Source organism: Hemibagrus wyckioides, linkage group LG25 (assembly GCF_019097595.1).
Source record: "Hemibagrus wyckioides isolate EC202008001 linkage group LG25, SWU_Hwy_1.0, whole genome shotgun sequence".
Taxonomy (NCBI): Eukaryota; Metazoa; Chordata; class Actinopteri; order Siluriformes; family Bagridae; genus Hemibagrus; species Hemibagrus wyckioides.
The window spans coordinates 3,649,463-3,670,891 of record NC_080734.1 but is presented as its reverse complement, the minus strand read 5'-3'; the positions used below and the strand labels follow the sequence as shown (position 1 = coordinate 3,670,891).

General features: G+C 42.1%; 3 protein-coding genes across 4 annotated transcripts in view; 2 read left to right on the top strand and 1 right to left on the bottom strand.

Annotated features, from left to right (window-relative positions):
- wdr21 (WD repeat domain 21) overlaps positions 1–5,810 on the top strand; it is a 6,056-nt gene extending 246 nt beyond the window's left edge. Inside the window, exons 2-14 of one of the 2 annotated variants that reach the window (XM_058379633.1) lie at positions 13–146; positions 242–324; positions 1,049–1,206; positions 1,288–1,370; positions 1,991–2,093; positions 2,178–2,321; positions 2,425–2,474; positions 2,549–2,628; positions 3,987–4,079; positions 4,158–4,255; positions 4,531–4,710; positions 4,790–4,904; positions 5,120–5,810. In XM_058379633.1, the coding sequence (XP_058235616.1) occupies positions 34–146; positions 242–324; positions 1,049–1,206; positions 1,288–1,370; positions 1,991–2,093; positions 2,178–2,321; positions 2,425–2,474; positions 2,549–2,628; positions 3,987–4,079; positions 4,158–4,255; positions 4,531–4,710; positions 4,790–4,904; positions 5,120–5,349 (1,530 nt within the window). In that variant the 5' untranslated portion in view covers positions 13–33 and the 3' untranslated portion in view covers positions 5,350–5,810. Of the gene's footprint in view, positions 147–241; positions 325–1,048; positions 1,207–1,287; positions 1,371–1,990; positions 2,094–2,177; positions 2,322–2,424; positions 2,475–2,548; positions 2,629–3,986; positions 4,080–4,157; positions 4,256–4,530; positions 4,711–4,789; positions 4,905–5,119 lie in introns of both variants that reach the window. The other variant, XM_058379634.1, reaches the window with a different exon arrangement.
- Positions 5,811–6,075: 265 nt separating this feature from the next.
- Positions 6,076–15,079, bottom strand: zfyve1 (zinc finger, FYVE domain containing 1). Its single transcript, XM_058379616.1, has 11 exons — positions 12,579–15,079; positions 11,938–12,442; positions 11,098–11,312; positions 10,649–10,755; positions 9,732–9,840; positions 9,557–9,654; positions 9,360–9,477; positions 9,000–9,170; positions 8,312–8,492; positions 7,797–7,913; positions 6,076–7,704 (listed from the first exon to the last, which is right to left on the bottom strand). The coding sequence occupies exons 1-11, from the start codon at positions 13,053–13,055 to the stop codon at positions 7,472–7,474; spliced, it is 2,331 nt and encodes a 776-aa protein (XP_058235599.1). The 5' UTR covers positions 13,056–15,079; the 3' UTR covers positions 6,076–7,471.
- Positions 15,080–15,321: 242 nt separating this feature from the next.
- On the top strand, positions 15,322–21,005 carry pigh (phosphatidylinositol glycan anchor biosynthesis, class H). The gene is made up of 5 exons (XM_058379661.1): positions 15,322–15,904; positions 17,673–17,882; positions 18,618–18,701; positions 19,402–19,492; positions 19,603–21,005. The coding sequence occupies exons 1-4, from the start codon at positions 15,725–15,727 to the stop codon at positions 19,480–19,482; spliced, it is 555 nt and encodes a 184-aa protein (XP_058235644.1). The 5' UTR covers positions 15,322–15,724; the 3' UTR covers positions 19,483–19,492; positions 19,603–21,005.
- Positions 21,006–21,429: the final 424 nt, after the last annotated feature.

The following is a 21,429-nucleotide window of genomic DNA, read 5'->3' as shown; positions in this document are numbered from 1 at the left end:
CTGTGTTTTCAGTCTGTGTAGAATACAACAGAAATGAAGAGAGGGAACTGGAGAGGAAGGAGGAGCAGACGCCATCATCATCATCATCATCATCATCATGATGACTCTGACTGGAGTATGAGGAATCATCCCACAGACACACCTGAGTAATAAACACCTCAATCAAACACATCTGATGGTCATGAGTTGTAGTTTCTCAGATTGAGTTGAAATGTCCGTGTTGTGTGATGCTGAATTGCAGGTCATCTGACAGAAGTTCAGGATCAGATTCAGCTTCATCCTCCACATCTACATCTACATCCACATCCAGTGCTTCTGCTCCAGGTGATCCCTTACACTTCATTTAAAGGAAAACTCAAACATGGTTCTTCGTCTTCTCCTTCTTCGTCTTCTCCTTCTTCATCTTCTCATTCTTTGTCTTCTTATTCTTCGTCTTCTCCTTCTTCATCTTCTCCTTCTTTGTCTTCTCGCTCTTCGTCTTCTCCTCCTTCATCTTCTCCTTCTTTGCCTTCCTGTTCTTCGTCTTCTTCTTCTTCGTCTTCTCGCTCTTCGTCTTCTCCTTCTTCGTCTTCTCCTTCTTTGCCTTCTTGTTCTTCTTCTTCTTCGTCTTGTTCTTCTTCTTATTCTTCGTCTTCTCGCTCTTCGTCTTCTCCTCCTTCGTCTTCTCCTTCGTTGTCTTCTTATTCTTCGTCTTCTCCTTCTTTGCCTTCTTGTTCTTCGTCTTCTTCTTCTTCGTCTTGTTCTTCTTCTCCTTCGTTGTCTTCTTTTTCTTCGTCTTCTCCTTCTTCAACCACTACTTCTACTTCGTCTTCTCCTTCTTCAACTACTACTTCTACTACTTCTTCTTCTTCTTCTACTTCTCCTTATTATTATTCTGTTTCTTCTACTATTTCTCTTCTTCTTCTCCCCCCATGGTTCCTTGATTATAGTGATTTATCATTGTAATATCTTCTCTGAGTGCTCTCTGTGTTCTCAGCTACCTAAGCATCCATAAACCTCTGAGAGTTTCACCGTCTCACACTAATCTTCGTCTCCTTCACATTCACAGAGTTACCCGGTTTTTACTTTGACCCCGAGAAGAACCGCTACTTCCGCCTGCTGCCCGGCCACAACAACTGCAATCCTTTAACGAGGGAAATGCTGGAGGAGAAGGAGCGTGAGAAGCAGAGGACGAAGCTGCTGGCCGAGGACGAGCGGGCGAGGAAGGTGAGTGCTGGAGCGCTATGATGAAGGAGGTGAGTGTGAGTAGAGCCGAAACGTTATGTCTCTCTCTGTGACCCTGTGCAGAAAGCTCCACGTAGAGGACTGAACTCTGCTCTGCTTCTGCAGAGGAGACGCCTGGGAGAACTGCCCCTGAGCTCCTACTGCAGGTATGCTGTCAGGGTCTACCACCACCCACACACACACACACACACTTCCTGCATAATGATGTAGGTTGTATGTTGATGTTGAAATAATTATCACAGACATGACGTCCCTGGAGGTTTTATTGCAGTTCTAGTGCAGGTACAGCCAGCAGGTCATGTGACCTACTGATGTTCAAGCCTGGCCACGCCCCCAGGACCGAGCACAGAATAAAACTCAGAACAATCGGTGTGTATTAATATAGCGAGTGTGAAGACACGCCCGTCTCTGGGATTGATAGAGTTGACTGTATGAGGTTCTCCATGTGTGTTACTGAACACACACACACACACACACACACACACACTGAAAACTAATCTGGACTGAAACACAAAACAGATTGATATGTTCCAGGGTATGTGTTCAGGGACTGTTGTTTGGGGAAGTGTGTGTGTGTGTGTGAAGGCTGGTTATAGATGGATGGGCAGATCAGGGAGACTCAGTCAAGGTCCTGCAGCCTTCAGCTGAGCTCTTTAATATCTGACAGACAGCTGGAGATAAGGACTGACTCAGCTGAAACACACACACAGTAAATTTGTGTGTTTGTGTGTGTGTTGCTTTGACCTCCTACTGTTTTGTCTCTCAGGTTGATCCATGAGGTGAAGGTCAGCGAGATGAAGCGGCACAAGCTGGAGCTCCAGAGCACCGACTCCAGCAGCCCGAACACGGACAACTTTCGCCTCATCGTGGTGAGCTCCTGCATCTGCTTTTTTTCCCCACAACACATCACCATCTTCATAACCTGACTGCGTCTCTCACTAATCCCTCCGTAGGCGGACTCGGCGTGCGAGCGCGTCTTCACGGTGAACGACGTGTCACACGGCGGCTGCAAGTACGGCATCATAAACTTCTCCGGCTGCAGGAACGGCTCTCTGTCTGTAGATATGTGCGACAACCTGTACTTCACCAACCGCAAGGTGATCATGATTAGGATAACTACCATACACAACGCTGTTGTCATGGAAACCTGTATAATAATAGTGCACATTAAACAGAGAAGCGTGACCCTCTTTATTTCAGGTGAACTCCGTGTGCTGGGCGTCCGTGACTCATTCAGACTCCCACGTCCTGTATCCTTTCTGTTTCTCTGTATTTCTCGTGGCTTCCTGCGCTGCAGTGTTATTTTCCTGACCGATCTCCTCAGCTTGTGCTTGGTGGGAATTTCTCAGACCCCGGGCTGCGTCAGTTTACTGCCTGCGTCTCTCTTCAGTAACTCCAATCCTGGTGAGACTTCTCTTTTATCCTCTTCTCGTTTATCAGCATCGCAAAGGAATAGTTCAGAGGTCAGTCACACTGACCGTATTCTTTTTTTGGTCCAGATTTATAATTTAGGACATTTTGAACATCATGTATCAGTAACGTACTGTATGTCCAACCCATGGTCATGTACACCCTCCTTCACTTTTATTTATTACGGCATAAACAATAACTGTGCAGACCTGACTGTCTTCTATAAATAAACAGAATAACTCGTATTTTCATATTTAGCATTGAGACAGTAAACATTTTCTGTTTTAAGGGTGCACTTTCTTTTTCCACATGACCCTAAGTGACCTCTAAAAGCCAAAGGAATATTCCTCACTAGTATAGAAGCGTGAGCTCATCTTTCCTGAGACACACAAGGTGTTTAAAAGAGCGCACCTTGTTTACATAATCACCTCCAGCTACAAGGGATACTTAAGCAGTTAATACTGCAAAGAAATACACCCATCAGGCATAACATTATGACCAGTGCCAGGTGACGTGAATAAGACTGAGTATCTCCTCATCATGGCACCTGTTAGTGGGTGGGATATATTAGGCAGCAAGTGAACATTTTGTCCTCAAAGTTGATGTTAGAAGCAGGAAAAATGGACAAGTGTAAGGATTTGAGCTTTGAGTTTGACGAAGGGCCAAATTGTGATGTTCCCGGTCTGCAGTGGTCAGTATCTATCAAACGTGGTCCAAGGAAGGAACAGTGGTGAACCGGAGACAGGGTCATGGACGGCCAAGGCTCAGTGATACACGTGGGGAGTGAAGGCTGGCCCGTGTGATCCGATCCAACGAGCTACTGTTGCTCAGATTGCTGAAGAAGTTAATGCTGGTTCTGATAGAAAGGGGTCAGAATACACAGTGCAGGACGGGTCAGGGCTGTTTCAGCAGCAAAAGAGGGACCAACACAATGTTGGTGATAATGTTATGGCTGATTGTTATATGTGTGCTTCCTGTTTATGAAAACTCTCCCACACATGGTCATGGATATAAATTAATATTGAATAAATGGTACCTGTGAGTTCATTCATGACTCAGGTCTAAATAAAGTCTAAATAAGCATCTACACTCTTACCTTAAATGCGAATCCTAGTAGTAAATGATACTGAATAAAAATCCATCCTCCTTGTTAGAGAGATATTCATAATATTAGTTTGTAAAATAAAGCAATTCAGATGCAACGTTACCTTCAACTACAGGTGTCGTGCCCCCCCTCTTAATTTAAGGCCACGCCCACACGGGTATGAAGGCAGACTGCATTATATAATTTAACATGAAACATTCTTTAATGAATTAAAATGTATTTCCTGATCTACTTCCTGTTTGAGCAGACCAGCCTGGGATGCTTTGCAGCTTTAAGATCTCTACAGCCTGGTCGTGTGCGTGGTGCCTGAACCCACAGGCTGATAAAACCTTCAGTACTGGTAAGTGTGTGTGTGTGTGTGTGTTTGGTTTCATGTGCATTCCTTGGTGCAGTACGTGACACTTCTCTGCCCATTCAGGTCTTTCCCGGAGCGTCATTGTAACCAACGTGGTGACGGGCCGACGCCAGACGTACAGCACAGGAAGTGACGTTCTGACCCAGCAGTTTGCTCTGAGAGTGAGTAGAAGAATCAAGTGGAAGTCTGGTTGTGTATACACACACACACACACACACACACACACACACACACACAGCTAATAAAATTGATCACAATCGGATGTTTCTGGATTAATCAAGTCCTACATGATCATATCTACAACACAGCTGATGTCTGATTAAAGCGCTGTACACCAGGTGTGTGTTTATTACACAGAGAAATTATTTCACATACACATTTTCATCAGCTGGCCTTCAGTCTTCCATCTAGTAACGTTTGCGCCCTTGTGTTTAAGGCCCCGGTCCTGTTTAATGGCTGCCGTTCAGGTGAGATCTTCAGCATTGACCTGAGGCAGCGAGGCCGTGGACGGGACCACAGCTGGAAGTCCTCCCGCTTCCACCAGGACTCGGCCGTCACCTCCGTACGTCTGCTGCAGGACGAGAACTACCTCCTCGCCGCGGACATGCTGGGAAAGGTCTCTGCACTGACCACGATGGTACGCTGCTAACCCACGGAAACACGTTTTTAACGATTGCTTTGTCTCCCCTCCTCAGATCAAGCTGTGGGACGTCCGCACGAGACGAGTGGTGAAGCAGTACGAAGGACATAATAACGAGTACGCCTACCTGCCTCTTCACCTGTGTGAGCAAGAGGGGCTGCTGCTCGCAGGTATTTACATTTATCCCTGTTAATACACCACTGATAAGCTCTGACTCTTACAAATAATGGAGTCTCCTGCAATAAATATCCACCATGAGTTGTTGCTATAGAAACAACACCTTCTGACCAATCAGCATCTCTGTGATATATATAAATAAATAAATTCTGTATTAATCACAGGCTTTCTGTCTATTACAATGAGAGTGTGGTGTTTTTGTTTGCAGTGGGTCAGGACTGCTACACCCGTCTGTGGAGTCTTCAAGACGGCCATCTCCTCAGGACCATCCCCTCGCCTCATCCTGCAGGAAAGGACTCCATCCCTAATGTGGTCTTCTCCTCACAGCTGGGTGGACGCAGAGGACTGCCCGGCCTCCTGATGGCCGTCTGTCACGACCTCTATTACTACCCTTACGGTGACTATCAGAGCAGGATGGCATCTGAGCCACAAAGTTAAAGCTCTCCACACACACACACACACACACACACACACACACTGTGAGTTCTGTAGTGACGATGCATCACCTGCATTCCTACGAGCGATTGACATCTGAACCTGAGCGATGGACGATTCCGTCATGGATTCGGTGTGACCTTTTAATCTTTACAATTACGTTTTAAAATAACTTGAACTCATGAACCGACTGGAATTATTTTCTGGAGGAAGCCGGACACTCATGAAAATCATTTCAAAATGTTTATCCTTAATAAACAATAAACAATGCAAAAAAAATTTTTTTTTTTTAAATTAGGTTTTCAATTTAGTCACCTTTTGTTAAAGGAATGGTGTTCATTACTTGAGGATTATTTCCTGATTCTCAAATGCATTGAAATGATGGGAAGAAAACTATGCTCCTGACTGATATGGGACAACATTAAAGAAAAAGAAATCAAATATTAAAAATGTATTAAAAAGTACTAATGTGTATCTGGTATTAAAAGGCATAGGATCCCAAACCTGACCCCTGAGAACGCCCTTTAGTGTCTTCTCTGCTCTTAATACACATACACAAGAAGAATAAACCTCTACCATGCATATTACAGGTGTTCAGAGCTGCAGCTCCACCTACTGGACAGGCCCGGCAGTGCACTCGAGCAGGGTTTCTCACTCACACGTCTGGAGCAGATTCACCTTCCTAAATAAAAGCTCAGGTGTACTGGAGCACAGAAACATCAGACACTGTTAAAAGTACTCATGTTTAATTTACTCAGCATACTCAGGTGAATAAAACGTGACAGTGACTGATCAAGTCTCAGTCACATTCAGTCAGTCTAATGTTACACTTTCTTTAAATAAAACAAACTCAGTTACAGACAAACGATATTTTTTGCCCGAGGATTTTTTTTTTTTTTTTTTTGTATTAACCCGTACCAGGAGCATAACGGAAACTACTGAATCATGTTTGAGTATGATGGGGTGTGTGTGTATGGGGTGAAGCGGATGAGTTTACGTCATGCCACGTCTTCTGTTTAGCCAAAGCTGGATATACGACTTGGATTTTCAGCTCGATATTTTCAGTCAGGAGTCTTTGGTTGCGAATCGTTTGAGATCGGCGGAACTGGAACGTGATCAGTGGTGACGTTAATATGAAGTCGATCCATCTAAAATCCGCCACTAGGAGGACGGCGAATTCGTGAGACGGCTACGGATAGGGTTTTGCCGATGGGAGAAATGTAATCGAAGCATATGTATATCCCAGTGACCTGAACTCACGTGTACATGCACCCGTTTCCTCCCAGTCCTACTGCGTACGCACAACCTAGTGGTTTTCTTTAATCCGATCTACCGCCGGAGAAGCTTCATCGTACGATATATATGACAAGATCTTCTGCGAATCTTATGAGTAACACTCCATTAAAATGGCACCGGCTTTTCAAATCAGGGTGCAGGTCGGTGTCCTGAGGGAGAGAAGGGGAAGTTCACACCGTTGTAAAATGTCTGGTTCCAGTGAGACACGCATGACTTTAGTAGTGAGGTGCAGAAAGGGTGCACGTGATCACTACTGAAAGTGATGTATGTTCACTGCCATTCATGAATTCCTCACTGTGCAGAAGGTAGCGCTTGTGCGTTAGAGGAAAAATGTCCGTCATAAATATTATAAAATGAGTTGCTCGGGAAACAGGAAAACGTTTTTAGTCAAAAGGAAATTTCCCTACGAGGTTACATGACCATAAGTAGTACATGAGCACACTGGAGTTCTCCTGGGAGGAAGACGATGAAAAGCCAAGCGGGAACGAGCGAGGTGGACTAAGTGACCTATACTAAAGCTTGCTCTGAGAGCGTCCTGTCCGTGATTACAGTACGGAGATTCCCTGGATTCATGCACTGGATTTGCGCCGGGAAAACGCTTCATACTTCATCCAGATGTGACTCGGCGTCAGGTTGTGGATTAGAATCGCGCGGTAAGCAATGGATTGTCAAAATCACATCGAGGTTTCCTCCTGTGGAAAAAAAAAAATTTTAAGCTGCAAATTAAACATGATACTTGAGTCTTTGCTTCACCACAGTGAAGAGCGTCGACGTGCAAAATCACGTGCTTCTCTCTCCTGACACGGTTCCGCCCTGATATCCGTTCCTGCTAAAGATCCCCTGCTTTCTGGCTGCACGTGACGCACACGCGTACGGGATGGTCCCAGCCGCGAGACGGTACGGCGCGCCGGTCAGGAGAGCAGCCGTCGCACACACCCTGTCCGCAGGCCCGGCAGTGATGGATGGTGAGACGGGCGTTAAACTCGCGCTGGCACTGATAACAGCTACGGATGTCCTGGTCAGGAACCCAGTACGCCGGCCGTGCCGCGTCTTTAACCAAGCCTGGAGGTGGAGATAAAGTCAAAACGTACAGCTGAGTGCAAACGTTTGTGCACCCTTAACTTTAAATAAAGTGTAGAGAGCGTAACACAAACCCAGTGGGATGTCGATGGCAGTGACCACGGCTCCTAAAGTGTTCTGTACGGCCTCTCCCACTTTCCTGGCCAGCAGCGTCCCGCTCTCCTCCTCCTGCAGAGCCGCGTCCAGTAGCTCTGTAAACGTTCACGAGCAGGAAGAAATTACTAGAAAAATATTCTTAGAAAACATTTAACGATGGAGCTGGCATCAACAGAGACGATATGCATCAAAATATTTAAGTGTGCCTAAGAAAAAATAGTTATTATTGCATCACAGCACTGCTGGACTCTGGACTCTGATTGGTCAGAAGGAGTTGATTAGTTTTCTAGAACATATAAATGGCAGCTTTATATTAACGTGCTTGTATTGATTTTCCATAGCAACAGTAATACTACAGAAGTTTATAACAACTGATAACAGCAACATTCCTCAGGATTAAATGTAACCACAAAGGGATAAAATAAAAAAAATAAAAATAATAATAATAATAATAATAATAGAATGAATCTTAGAATTATTAATCATTTCTCACCTTCTGGGATTCCTCGGTTTTGGAAGCAGGCGTCACACACCCTGACCGGTGTCAGTCCCCATCCTCTCTCGGGTACGGGTCTGCTTTTAGACGAGCAGCCGTCACAGAAACCTTCTCCGCACGCCCGGCAGTGGTGCTTCGTATCGCCGTCGTCGAAAGCCTCGCCGCACTTGGAGCAGTGCTGCAACATTTCAAAGAACGTGAGGTTCGAGTTTGGGTCAGGTAGGTTTTTGGGTCACGGCACTAACCTGAACTCGCCCTTCCATCTTACAGTGGAAACTCGGCATATGAATATAATTTGTTCTGGAGGCGAGTTCTTAAGGTGAAAATGTGTATTGTGAAATGAATTTTCCCATCAGAAATAATGAAAATGCAGATAATCCGTTCCAGCTCCCAAAAATATGACCAATATTCCCAATACGAAGCGTATGGAAACTGTATGTCTGCTTACAAAGAACTGACCCAAGCCAAGCATTCCATGTCGAGGCTCCTCACAGGAAGTGGTGCGTAGGTTTGTGTGATAATGATATTGTTAAATCTGTAAACTGCTATCATAAATAACAGTACACTATATAAAGGTGAGCTGACAATCTGACAGCGGAAAACAACTAATTTCAACTAATAATGGATTTATTCATTTATTTATGTATAATAATAATATAAAAAAGGCACTGCTTTGCACACTTACGAGGATGAGTGAATTGGGTTTCCAGTAAGCGGGGGCGATCTGGTCAGTGAGCCAGGAAGTGACGGCCTTGGCGGGTTTGACGCTCAGCTCCGACACTGACTGAGAAATGTAGTTCACTCCGTCCAGCAGCCTCTGTGCAGCGTTGTTGTTGTCCTTCGAGAAGCCGTTAGACTAAAAAAGGGAAAATAAAATAATCATAATTAATAATCATAATCAATAATTTAAAAAAATATTATTAATAATAGCAGCATTGTTTTATTTTCTGTCACAATAATTTGTTGTATTTCTGTTAATTATATTTTTATTTTAAATCTTTTCTGTTCCCCCAAAAAAATAAAAATAAAAAGAGAGTATTTTCACCCCTGGCCAAACGTGGTGTATCTCCGTTCGGACCACAGTGTCAACCGGGTCCTGGTTGCCGTACCAGTACTGCCTGCTTCTGTAGATGACCGAACAGTTTGGACACTCGATCACGTACCTGTGAAAACAATATTAAATTCATCCTTCGAGTCTGACGTGATCACGTGAGCTCATCAGTGATCAACATCAAGACTCACCCGGACCAGGCGTAGATGGCCAGACCGAACCAGGGCGAGTCCGAGGATGCTGTGGTCTTAGGAACCACGATCACCTCCTTACCGCTCTCATAGCATGCCTACAGGGTGAAACGGACAGGTCAGAACTCCTGAACCCCTGAGCTGAGAGCGCACTGAGAGACGCAGCAGGACGTACCTTGCAGGTGTAGATGCGGTTGTCGTAGTGGGCGGAGTAGCGACAGCGGTGCTTGGCCTCGTGGCTCACGCCCTCACGCAGGTGGTTCATGCTGTTCTTGCAGCCCGAGCTGAAAACCAGACCAAAGCAGGGATTAGTCGAGAGAAGTCCAGGGTGGGGTTCAGTTTTAGTTTGGAGGTAGAGAAATCCAGAGCAATTAATTTAAAGGTAGAAACATCCAGGGTGGGGATTAGGTTTAATGTAGAGATAGAGAAATCCAGACTGGGGTTTAGTTTTAGTTTATAGACCGAGAAGTCCAGGTTAGGGATTAGTTTTAGTTCAGAAATAGAGAGGCTCAGGACAGGGTTTAGTTTTAGTTCAGAGGTGGACAGAAGTCCAGGGCAGGGTTTAGTTTTAGTTCAAAGATAGAGAAGCCCAGGGCCGGGTTTAGTTTTGGTTCAAAGATAGAGAAGCCCAGGGCCGGGTTTAGTTTTGGTTCAGAGTTAGAGAAGCCCAGGGCAGGGTTTAGTTTTGGTTCAGAGTTAGAGAAGCCCAGGGCGGGGTTTAGTTTTGGTTCAGAGTTAGAGAAGCCCAGGGTGGGGTTTAGTTTTAGTTTAGAGATAGAGAGAAGTCAAGGGCAGGGTTTAGTTATAGTTTAGAGACAGAGAAACCCAGGGCGGGGTTTAGTTTTGGTTCAGAGTTAGAGAAGCCCAGGGTGGGGTTTAGTTTTAGTTTAGAGATAGAGAGAAGTCAAGGGCAGGGTTTAGTTATAGTTTAGAGACAGAGAAACCCAGGGCGGGGTTTTGTTTTAGTGTAGAAGCAGAGAAGCTCAGGATGGGGTTTAGTTTTAGCTTATAGATGGACAGAAGTCCAGGGCAGGTTTAGTTTTAGTTTCGAGATAGAGAAGTGGAGAGCAGTGCTGTTGATGTGATACTCACCCACAGCTGAGACAAATGCTGGAGCAGGTAAAATACTCATCAGGGAAGAAGGAGTTACTGGACAGGTGCTCATCAGGGATCTCACCACTAAACCGCTCACTCAGGGCCTGAGACACACACATACACACACACACACACACACACACACACACAGTGTAACACCTTACAGCTAAGACTTCTTTTTAGACTTAGGAGTAGCTGGAATTATTGTTCTAATGTTCTTCTTCTTGTGTTTTTTATGAAATAATAAAACTTTTTATTTGATTGTAGAATGTTAGATAATTATTACTACAAAAATAATAATAATACAAAAATGAATGACTCATTAATTTTAGCCACTATATAATATATAATAGTCACATAAATGCTGTATTTTACCCTAAGCAGTAATGAAATGTGAGTTCTGTTCTCTAACCCAGCGTTTCAGAGATCTTCGGTCAGAAACTCACGTTTAGGGCTTTGTAGATGACGCTGGCCGTTCGCGGTGAGCGTGTGGTGGTGTTGTCCAGCTGCAGCTCCACGCTGCGCAGCAGACCGCTGAAGTCGGTGGGAGGGTTGTAGGTTCGAGTGCCTCTGTACTGGATAGAGCTGAACGCCTCAGGGAAGAGGCCAAGCTTCCGGAAACGCTCCTGGAGGAGACGCTCTGCTGAGTCTGAGAGCTTATCTGCAGCAAAAATGTATAAATCAAATAAATAAATTTAAAAAAAAAACAATAATAATAATAATAAATAAATATTAACTAATATTATAATATATTATATAATAATAATAATAATTAAACAAATTGAGGACATGACATAATAGAAATTATATTTTACTAACTATTTACTAACTACTGCTTCACTTTGCTACCAAGTTCTGTAAAAAAAAATTATTTGAATTATCTAAAAATTGCTGAAGGCTTCAAAATAAAAGCCAGGATATTTCCTCAGTTATTACAAGATATATTATTGTTATTATGAAATATGACCATGTGTATTTAGCCATAAGACATGGACAGTTGAGAAATATGAGCTGGTTTACTAACAGTTAGTTGGTTAGTTAGTTAGCTACACCAGGTTAGTGACTACAAGTCATTGGGATGAAAGGAGGACATCTGGACTGGTCTGATTTACATATTTATGTTTATTCAGATAGAGTTTATTTTAAGAGGTATAAAGAGGGCCCAAGGGCATTATAGGAAACTTTAAATAATCAATTATTTTATTTTATTTTACAATATACTTATTCTACAGAGATTATTTCTGCTGAGTTAAAAAGGTTTCATGAACAGGAGTTATATTTCTGACCCGAGCCCAGTAATTTGGTGTGGACGGTCTCGTGAAAGATGATCACGGCCGGGCCCAGAGTGGAAAGTGGCACGTCCAGACCGCAGCGGGCCGTGGTGGCTTTCAGCTCCTTGGTGAAATGCTTTAAATACGCTTCCGAGGCGTCGCCCAGGAACTTGAAGAGGTCATCATGGAGCCGGTCGGCATGCGTGCGGTAAATCACCAGATCGGACACGGCCAGGACCTTCAGCAGGAGACGAATGCGCTGGCCCTGGTTAGCTCCGGCTCCCAGGAGCCCCTCGGTGTCCACCACCACGACTTTATGGAGCGGGTCCAGCGCCGCCCACACGCCCACCGTGCAGGACTCCTGCGTGGGAGACGTCTTGAACACCTCCCTGCCTCTGAAGAAGGTGTGGTTGAGGGTGTGGGATTTGCCCTCGCCCGTGTTCCCGAAGATGGACACCACCTTCAGGAGCTCGTCCGGGGCGCAGCCCAGCCTGCTGACAAACTCGTCTGCGTCCTTCACCTGGTTAGAGATCACAGCCATAGAGCAGAACAACATGAGACCTGCAGATGTTTCATTTCATGTGTCTAAAACTTGAACAGAGATTTGACTTTAAAGCAGATCAACACCTTCTCCAACACCTCCACCTTCCTCTTACCTGCATATCCTCCTTCTCATCCACCAGGAGGAAGCTGCAAACTTTTTCCAGCTGAGCTTTCCCATCATCTACCACTTCATCGCCGGCGTTAGGGCTCTTCTCCGGTGCTTTGCATGGTGGATAAGTAAAAAGCGGGTGTTTCCTCTTGCTCACGCCGCTGTGCGTCCGTTTCTGACAGTCCAGGCACAAATTGATCTTGCAGCCCTGACAGCGCACCACGGCCCGGTGCCGGGATCCGTTAGTCGGGGTGCCTGCCTGTCCTTTACACTGGTCGCAGAACGGCACGTGTCCCGGTGCGATCCGAACCCGGTCGTGATTGCGCATGCGCTCCTGCCGATGGAGCTCGAGCTCGCAGCGTGTGCACTGTAAGCTGCCACATTCGTCACACTCGTACGCCGCTTCGTCCGTTCCGCCACACGCATAACTCTCCTGACAGACCAGAACCCCATTGACGCCCTTATCTCCGGCCCCGCTCATTCTGCCACTATACTACTGAAGGGACGGAGAGATGGGGATGATTCCTAAGGTAAGGGCTGTGACCCAAAGGAACCTTAATTTTTCTCGGAAAACTGTTCCAGTGCATCAACCGATCACCTCAAACCTTCCGGATCAATACATCATTGATTTTTACTGATCAAGAAGTAAAAATAAAAGTAGTAAAAGTAGTGTGTAAAAGTAGTATCTAAGACTAAAAAGTAATATCAAAGAAGTATCTAAGACTACAAAATAAAATCAAGAATTAACACCAAAAAAAAAAGAGAAAGAAAATAAAGTGAGAAGTTTGTCAGTACTGTTTAATTTTTGGAGTTTAAAATATTTCTGTATTTATTTGAGTCAATTTTTTTTTTCTTTTTTACAGCCCTGACTATAGCAACTTAATGATAACTAATCTTTATTATAGTCGATACTGAATTATCCACCATATTTTAAAATGCGGAGTCGTAACTTTCCAGACTTCTGTTCGATTTGTTAGCCACTTCAACACACAACAATCACGAATGCAACTATTCTAAAAAAATAAACCTTATCGCAAGAGACGTTCTGAAACTAGAACAATGACTGATTTTTTTAGACGGAGAAATCGACTGCAGTCGAATGGGATGAAGCGAAGTCTAAAGTGTGGAACGGACTTGAGCTAGCAGCAGCTGCAACGATCGTGAGCGTAACTTTCAGCTGCGGGTAACACAGAATAAAGCCGCTAGCTTAACAGATACTTTCACATGTAGGTTTATTTAACTAATCCTTGTTTGGATGCGTTGTCATGGAAAACACTTTGTCTCTTTGTAAATTAAAATGTTTTTTTTTGTTTTAGAAACTGAACAAAAATATATAAATAAATACACGAGTTCGGATTAGAATATATCAACATGCACAGTTTATTTATCTAATATAATAGTTTTTTGTTTTGTTTTTTTTAATGCAGTGACAATCTTGACAGTAAACCACGCAAACTAGCTAGCTAGCTGGCTAAACCGGTTCGTACCAGTTCCACCCGGAGAAACGATATAGTTTTTTATTTTTCCCCCAACACAAATCTATATTTAATAGTAAATCAACTTTGATACTAACAACGAAAAAAGTGTAATGTTATTATCTCCTGAGGGGGAAAAAATTACCTTGATGTGCTAAATTAACCGGAAGTGGTCGACCGGAAGTCTGACACAATATATACATATATAGAAAAGTCCGCTTGTACTGTAACAAAAACAATAAAGTGATGAAACAATTTAAGATGGACGTGTGACATATATTTTTGTTTATATCTACTGTATATACAGTTTATCCTTGTCTAATTAACGCCAAATTATATTTTTGTAATTTGTCAGGAAAATTATAATTTAAAATTTGAATTTTGAAAAAAAGGTGTAATAGACCAGCTCACAGGCGCTCGATATCTAAACCCAGCCTAGACGCATGCACGCGACTTCTATCAATTATCATTCATTAATATTTATGTTTTAAATATCAATAACAACTGGGTTAAGCCGAGTTACAGATATACAGACTGACAAGCGGTTGTCGCGAGCGCTGTTGACGTCTTCAGCTTTTGTTCATTAAGCTAAGCAGCATTAGCATTCCTATCGGAAAAGAAGTAGCCCCTGATGATGTTACTTAGCGGTACACAACTATCTGATTATATATTTATAATTATATCACAAGACGCACGTGACTATATCCCCCGTGCCGTTCTATAAATTTGTTAAAAGTTCGATCTACGTTACCCAGATAATATTACTCAGGCTTCTTGACCTAGCAAAACACCAAAACAAGTCCTCTCACAGCACGGGATCATCCCTTTTTTTCCTACAAGACAAGCCTTGGAGTGGCATTAATCGCGTGAATAATAGCAATTATTCAGAGGAAGGCGTCCACTAGGATAAAGCTTAACAGACTGATAACAATATATATGTATATGTATATATTCCCTTCCCCGGTAGAATCTTGTTCCCAGCAGAATTTTTCTCCCCAACCATATTCAACAGATCCCGCCCCTTACGCTACGATTGGCTATATTTATTCGCTGCATGTAGTATGATTGGTTAAAGTGTCAGCGTTGGCCTCGATTAGCCAGATTTTATTGGTTCGTCTATAAATAACATCCAATCACTGCTAAGAAGGCGGGTTTTTGGGAATACGGGTGGGGAAGAGTGTTGCCTAGTCACATCAGCTGATCGAGTTGTTTTTGTTAAGAGGTCGGAGGTGGCGCCTCGCAAGGCTTGTCGGGATATGTATTGCGCACGCGAGTGTGTTTAGCCATTAAAAAACGCACAACGCGCCGTGTCGAGCGTTTTAAGTTTCGCGTCAAGCAACATAATACTTTTTGAAAGTAAATATCTAAAATGTTAGCTCAACGTTTTCAACCAGATCGTTCGGATGAGCGACATTTTATGAGCGTATAGAACTCAATTTCCCAGAATGCAACGCGCGGATTTGAAGGTCACGCAGCTCTCGTTCGTTCATGCACACCGATTTATTTCTGCAAGACGTAGAAGTTGTTTTTAACATTTAATCTGTAAGGTTTATGGTGCTAAATCGTGCGAAGTGTTATTTATTACAAATAGTAATACTGTTAAAAACATAATAATAAGAAGAAGAAGAAGAAGAATAAGCGCTGTATTTCTAGTTGGCGTTTCTTCGGATCCAACATGGCTGAGAATGAAGAGTTCACGGACATCAGAGGGAAGCCCATTAAATTATCCTGCCAGGATTATTCTCCTTTCTGCAGAGAGTTCACCGTCAGCTCTGCTAAACTGTCTCTGGTCAGGGTGATGGTGTTCACCTGCATCGTCTGGCTGCTCGCTTATGCTGCCTTTTACCTCACACAGGTGAGTAGAGCTGCGTTCACGCGCGCAGGTGGGCAGCATTTATAATCACTATAATCATCATTTATTTGTGCAGCACTTCCGGTCTGTGGGTGCAAGATTTACATTCACATCATGATCAAGCTGTAGGAATGTGGTGGGAATACTACATTAAAGTGGTGCCATATAAATACTTCTTTCATTCATAAACTGTCTAAAACGTCTCCGGATTCTTCAGGTGCTCCATGTCATGAAAACGTTTTCCTTCCTAAAAATCATTTATAAAATTAACAGATCCTCTAATTATAGGAAGACAACAAGGATAAATCATTAAACCGGAAACGTGTTTATTAAACAATAATTATGAACGTTCCGCCGTGAATATTTAAAACAATAAATAAAAAAAATGCTGTATTTACAAAATGTACACAGTTGACGATCAGTTCACTTTCCCCACTTTTTTAAAATTAAAATAAAGTAATCAGTTAATTAATCAGTAAGTTAGTTAATAGTAGTAGTAATAATAATAATAATAATGTAAGAGTTTGTATAGAAAGTTTATTATATAGGTAGTGGATTTTAAATGAGATAATTCATGGTAAATATTATAAAAAACAAACAGAAATTGAAGCTCAACCACAAGCGTGTTGTCCCTGAAATAATAATAAAAAAAATGTATTATCACCTATTAAAGGTGATTTAAATATATATATATATATATATATATATATATATATATATATATATATATATATATATATATATATATATATAATTTGTCTGGAAGATCTTCACTTAAGAAAAATACACACAAGCCAAAGCTTTTTTTATTCAGATTAACTCTTCCAAAGTATAAACAGCATGAAGTGTTTATATGTAAACGTTTCTAATTCCAAGAAGATATTGTAGGACGAATGATCCATGTAGTTTTCCTGTTCAGTATTTGTACAGAACGCTCACAGATGCTCTTCACCATGAAGTATTTTAAAACATTAAAAATAAAAAACAGGTCTGTTGTAGTGATGTTCGTCGTATCTGTTAAAAAAATAAGTTTATATAAAATGATAAATTTTGTAATAAAATGAAATATAATTAAGGTTATCCAAAATATTTGGTACAAAAATAAAAATGTTTCTGAAATTCTGAAATGAAATGTGTAAATACACACTTCATCACCGTACCATTATTATAAATTATTATTTATTACAAGTAAACACAAACAATAGTTTTTTGTTGTTGTTTTTTAGGAATCAGAACGTAATCATGTTTATTCCATCACCAACTTTTTTTTTTTTTTTTTACCCCTGAACTTTAAAAAAAAAAAAAAAAAAACATTGCTGGCACTGGAGACTCCTTCCATAAAAGTTAATGAAAAAAAAACTTCACCATATGAGCTACAGTGCTCGGATTTTAATCTGTTTCTGTATATCCGTGTACGAGTCCCTGTAAACGAGCCGTTGCTATAGAAACCATAACGCATCAGATTGAGTGGTGGTGGTTCAGGTGGTTAAGGCTCTGGGTCATTGACCGGAAGATCAGGGTTCAAGCCCCAGCACTGCTAAGCTGCTTGAGCAAGGCCTCCAACCCACCCTGCTCCAGGGGCGCTGTATCATGACTGACCCCAACCCCCAAGGATAGGATATGCAAAGAAAGAATTTCCCTGTGCAGTGATGTTTATGTGACAAATAAAGGCAACTTAACTTAAAAAAGCTGCGTTTTTTCCGAGCTGCTGTGATGGAAGTGAATCAGCAGGATCTGACTGAGTGGATGATGTGAATTTTGTGTGTCGTAGAACACGGCAGTTCTGTCCAGCGCTATCTTCGTGACTTTATGTGGAATGCTGCTCCACGTTCACTTCATGAAGGTGGACCACGAGACGCTGCTGGTCGTCGGTTCGCTCGGAGTCCAGCTGTCCTCCACTTACGCCTCGGGCCGCGAGAGCACCAGCTTCATCGAGATGAGCAGGATAAAGGACATCGTCATTAACGAGGCCATCTACATGGTGAGGACAAAAACCAGAGATGAGATGAAGTCTGAACCTGAACGTGGGGGCGGAGCTAAAAATAAGTATTATAGTGTGACTGTCTGATGTTCATCTTTTTTGTTGTATTTCTGAAGGCAAAGTTTATTTGGGGTTATTTTTTTTGGATTAATTTTAGTATGTGACTAATCGTGTCCTTCAGTAGTAGAAGTGCACTTTAAGAACCCGGGTGACGAACTTATTCAATGGGGGGTGGGGGGGTGGGGCATGCACTCAATAGTCGCAGCTTTGCTTACGTAGCAGAAAGGGGCGGAGCTACCAGGCTCTAAGGAAGGATGAGAAAATGTTTTCAAGATGGCCGACGACACTCCAGTGCATGAGGCCTCTTACAGACGGTTTTTAAATTAGCTCACGCAAGATGTGTGATTCTTTTTAGCATTTTAAAAATCCAAAATAGTGTTAGCGGCATCATGTTATGTGAGTTTGATGTTGTCATTTGAAAAAACAAAAACGTTTGAGATGATGAGGCTCCACCCACCAGTCCGCTCTCCTATAGGATCAGAGGAAAGCTCATTCCACCCTTTTCCACATACACAAGCTCCTAGATGATCATGATTGGATCGCCAGTTGATTTACAGGAGAAAGTAAAAGAGTATGCCCCGCCTACCCTGAGTGGGTACATCAGGATCTCTGTGTTTGCATCCATGTGCATGAATCTGATCATAAATAATCAGTTCCATTGTGTTTTATTTTCAGCAAACGATCATCTACTACCTCTGCATTCTGCTGAAGGATCCTGCCGAGCCTGAGGGAGTCGGCAGCGTCGTCCCGCTTTTCCAGGTCTGTATTTAGTCACGACTGGGGTCTGTCTGGAGCGCAGGACGGGACATACATCTTCTATACCCACTTTATTCCTAATTAGGGGCTATCGCAAAAGGTAGGGGTACACCCTGGACAGGTCACCAGTCCATCACAGGGCCACACATATAGACAGACAACCACACACAGGCAATTTAGAATCACCAATCAACCTATTGTACATGGTTTTGTACTGTGGGAGGAAACTGGAGCAAACTCCACACAGAAAGGCCCCTGCCTGTTCGAACCCGGGATTCGAACCAAGGACCTTCTTGTTGTGAGGCAACAGTGCTAACCACTAAGCCGTCCGACCACCACGCTTTTGTCACTGAGCAAGAGTTAAGCATAAACATCCTCTGGTCAGTCAGACGAATCCTTGTCTTGTCTCATTGTGAGTGGATTTGGACGAACGTGTTTGGCTGAAATGATCAAATCTGAGTGTAAATAGAAGTTGAGGGTGCCAATACTTTTGGTTGCTTTCTGTATGATGTCATACACTGTATATGTAATCATGTAATCTGTTGGAATGTTGTACCATGTGTTTGTGTGTGTGTGAAGTGAATTAAACACCATTTGTAGGAACCGGAGCATTAACTTGATTAGTACCCTGACGTGGAACATTGGCAGCTTCCTGACGAAAAGCTTTTACGGAGAAACCTTTGCATTCTTCTGTCTTTCTCAGAGCTCCAAGCCGAGGCTGAACTGCCTGGTGCGTGTGTACAAGAGCTGTCAGGAGATCCTCGGACAGACGGAGAGATCGTGATGACGGACAGGTATAAACATCTGTGTGTCTGGTTCTGCCGCATACCTCGGATATCTCTGCGCTTACTCTCTAATTTACTCAGCATTCTTTTTTTTCTTCTTCCCCTTCTCTCTTCCACAGAAACCTTCGACACAAATCCCCGTCAGAGTCTTCCACATGAGCCGTGACGCTTCACCATAAAAAAAATCATCAGTGTTTTTCCACTCCATGAGGCTATATTTACTGGTCAGAAGGTGTTAAGAAACAGGTTTATATTAAAAACCTTACCGTTTCCATAGCAACGGGGACTAGTACGGCGGACGCTCCACACATACGGGTCGGTTAAAATGTGAAGGTTTTTTTGTTTTTGTTTTTTTTTTATATGGAAGGAGTCTCCAGTGTCAGAGGGAGAGCTGCTGTAACTTGAAGTTTTGCAGATGTTCCACATCATTAAATGTAACTCTAAACTGATAAAAATGACCTTTTAATAAATAAAACATTGTCATCTTCAGTTATGTTGATGCCTCGAAAGAGAAATAAAACACCTGGGGGACGTCCTGTTATTGGAAAATAATCAACTGCTTATACAGTTAGAATATAATCCGTGATTAATTCTAATTTTTTTTTACATTTCAGGCTGGGTTTATAGAAAAGAGCAAAAGTTTGTGCACCCTCTCCATTTCATTTTATAGACAAATTAATTTTATAGTAAAATCATGATGAAAATCTAAATGTGTTAAATTTGAACTTTTTTAAGTTTCCTGATGTTTAGTTCAGAGCTCTGTGTGAATTTCCTCCATGTTTGTCATGTCGTTTTATTCTTTTCTTAAAGAGTGTGAGGGTTTTTTTGTTCTGTTTTCCTCTCTAAACACTCGTCTTCTCCTGCGTTGTGAAAAAGTCAACATTTTTTCGCTTCAGGTTGTGTGACAGCTGTTGTCCTAAATTCTTAACTCGCTGCAAACCCACTCGAGACTTTCAGCCTCTTTATCTTTTCTAGCTTAAAGTCTTAGTGTTTTGTTTTCAAATCATTAAACACCTCAGCAGGGATTATTTCAGTAGGTTAACTCCATCCCGTCGGCCAGCGTGCTAGCGTTTGAGCTTTGCTGAATAAAAGAACAATATTTAGCCTACGTGTTCAGACATGAGTTTTTAATCAGAAAACACTATTTTATATTTTATTTTATTTTTTTATATATATTTAAATTTGTATTTTAGAGCTATAGTGTAAATTTTTTCATTCAGAAACCAAGAGGGTGTCTATATTTTTTTCCTGACTTTAACAACTGCTAAAAATCTGTTGTGTTAGGTACCCGATGATGAAGATCTATTTATTAACGTGATTAATTTATTAGTTGTGGTTTTTAAATGATGGTTAGAAAATAATTTCAGCTCCGCTGTGATTTTAATACTGGAGATTTTTTGTACTGAAAAAAAAAAGAAAGTTACAGCTTCTAGATTATGAAGATGTATTTCTTTTCATAATAATGTTGTGTATTTTTTAACTGAAGTAAATTTTTCAATAAAAATGTTTTTTTTTTCCCTCAGTGTTTTTCCTGTTTTGTAGATAAATGGACGCAGTAACACGATGTGACCGCTAGGGGGAAACCCTGAGCTGCTTTGAATACGCATTAGCTGAGAGTTTTACAGCCTATTTAGATGCTAATTTACGTCATAAAATGTTTCATTAAAACTGGAAATGAAGGAATAATGTACATTCTGCTTATTGGGGGCAATATTTGTCTATAGATTAGTGAAAAACTGTGAAAAAATGACACTTTTCATGGCTACTGATGTAGAGCCAATCCCATTGACCATTGTGGCTAAATCACATATCAGTACATTACTCCTCACACACACACTGAAATAGTTAGCTAAAATATTATTTAAATGTAATAAGTAAACCTTGATTTCTGAATAAAACTTTAACACAGAATGGTCAATCAGTCTCTGATTGAACTGGAAGTGATT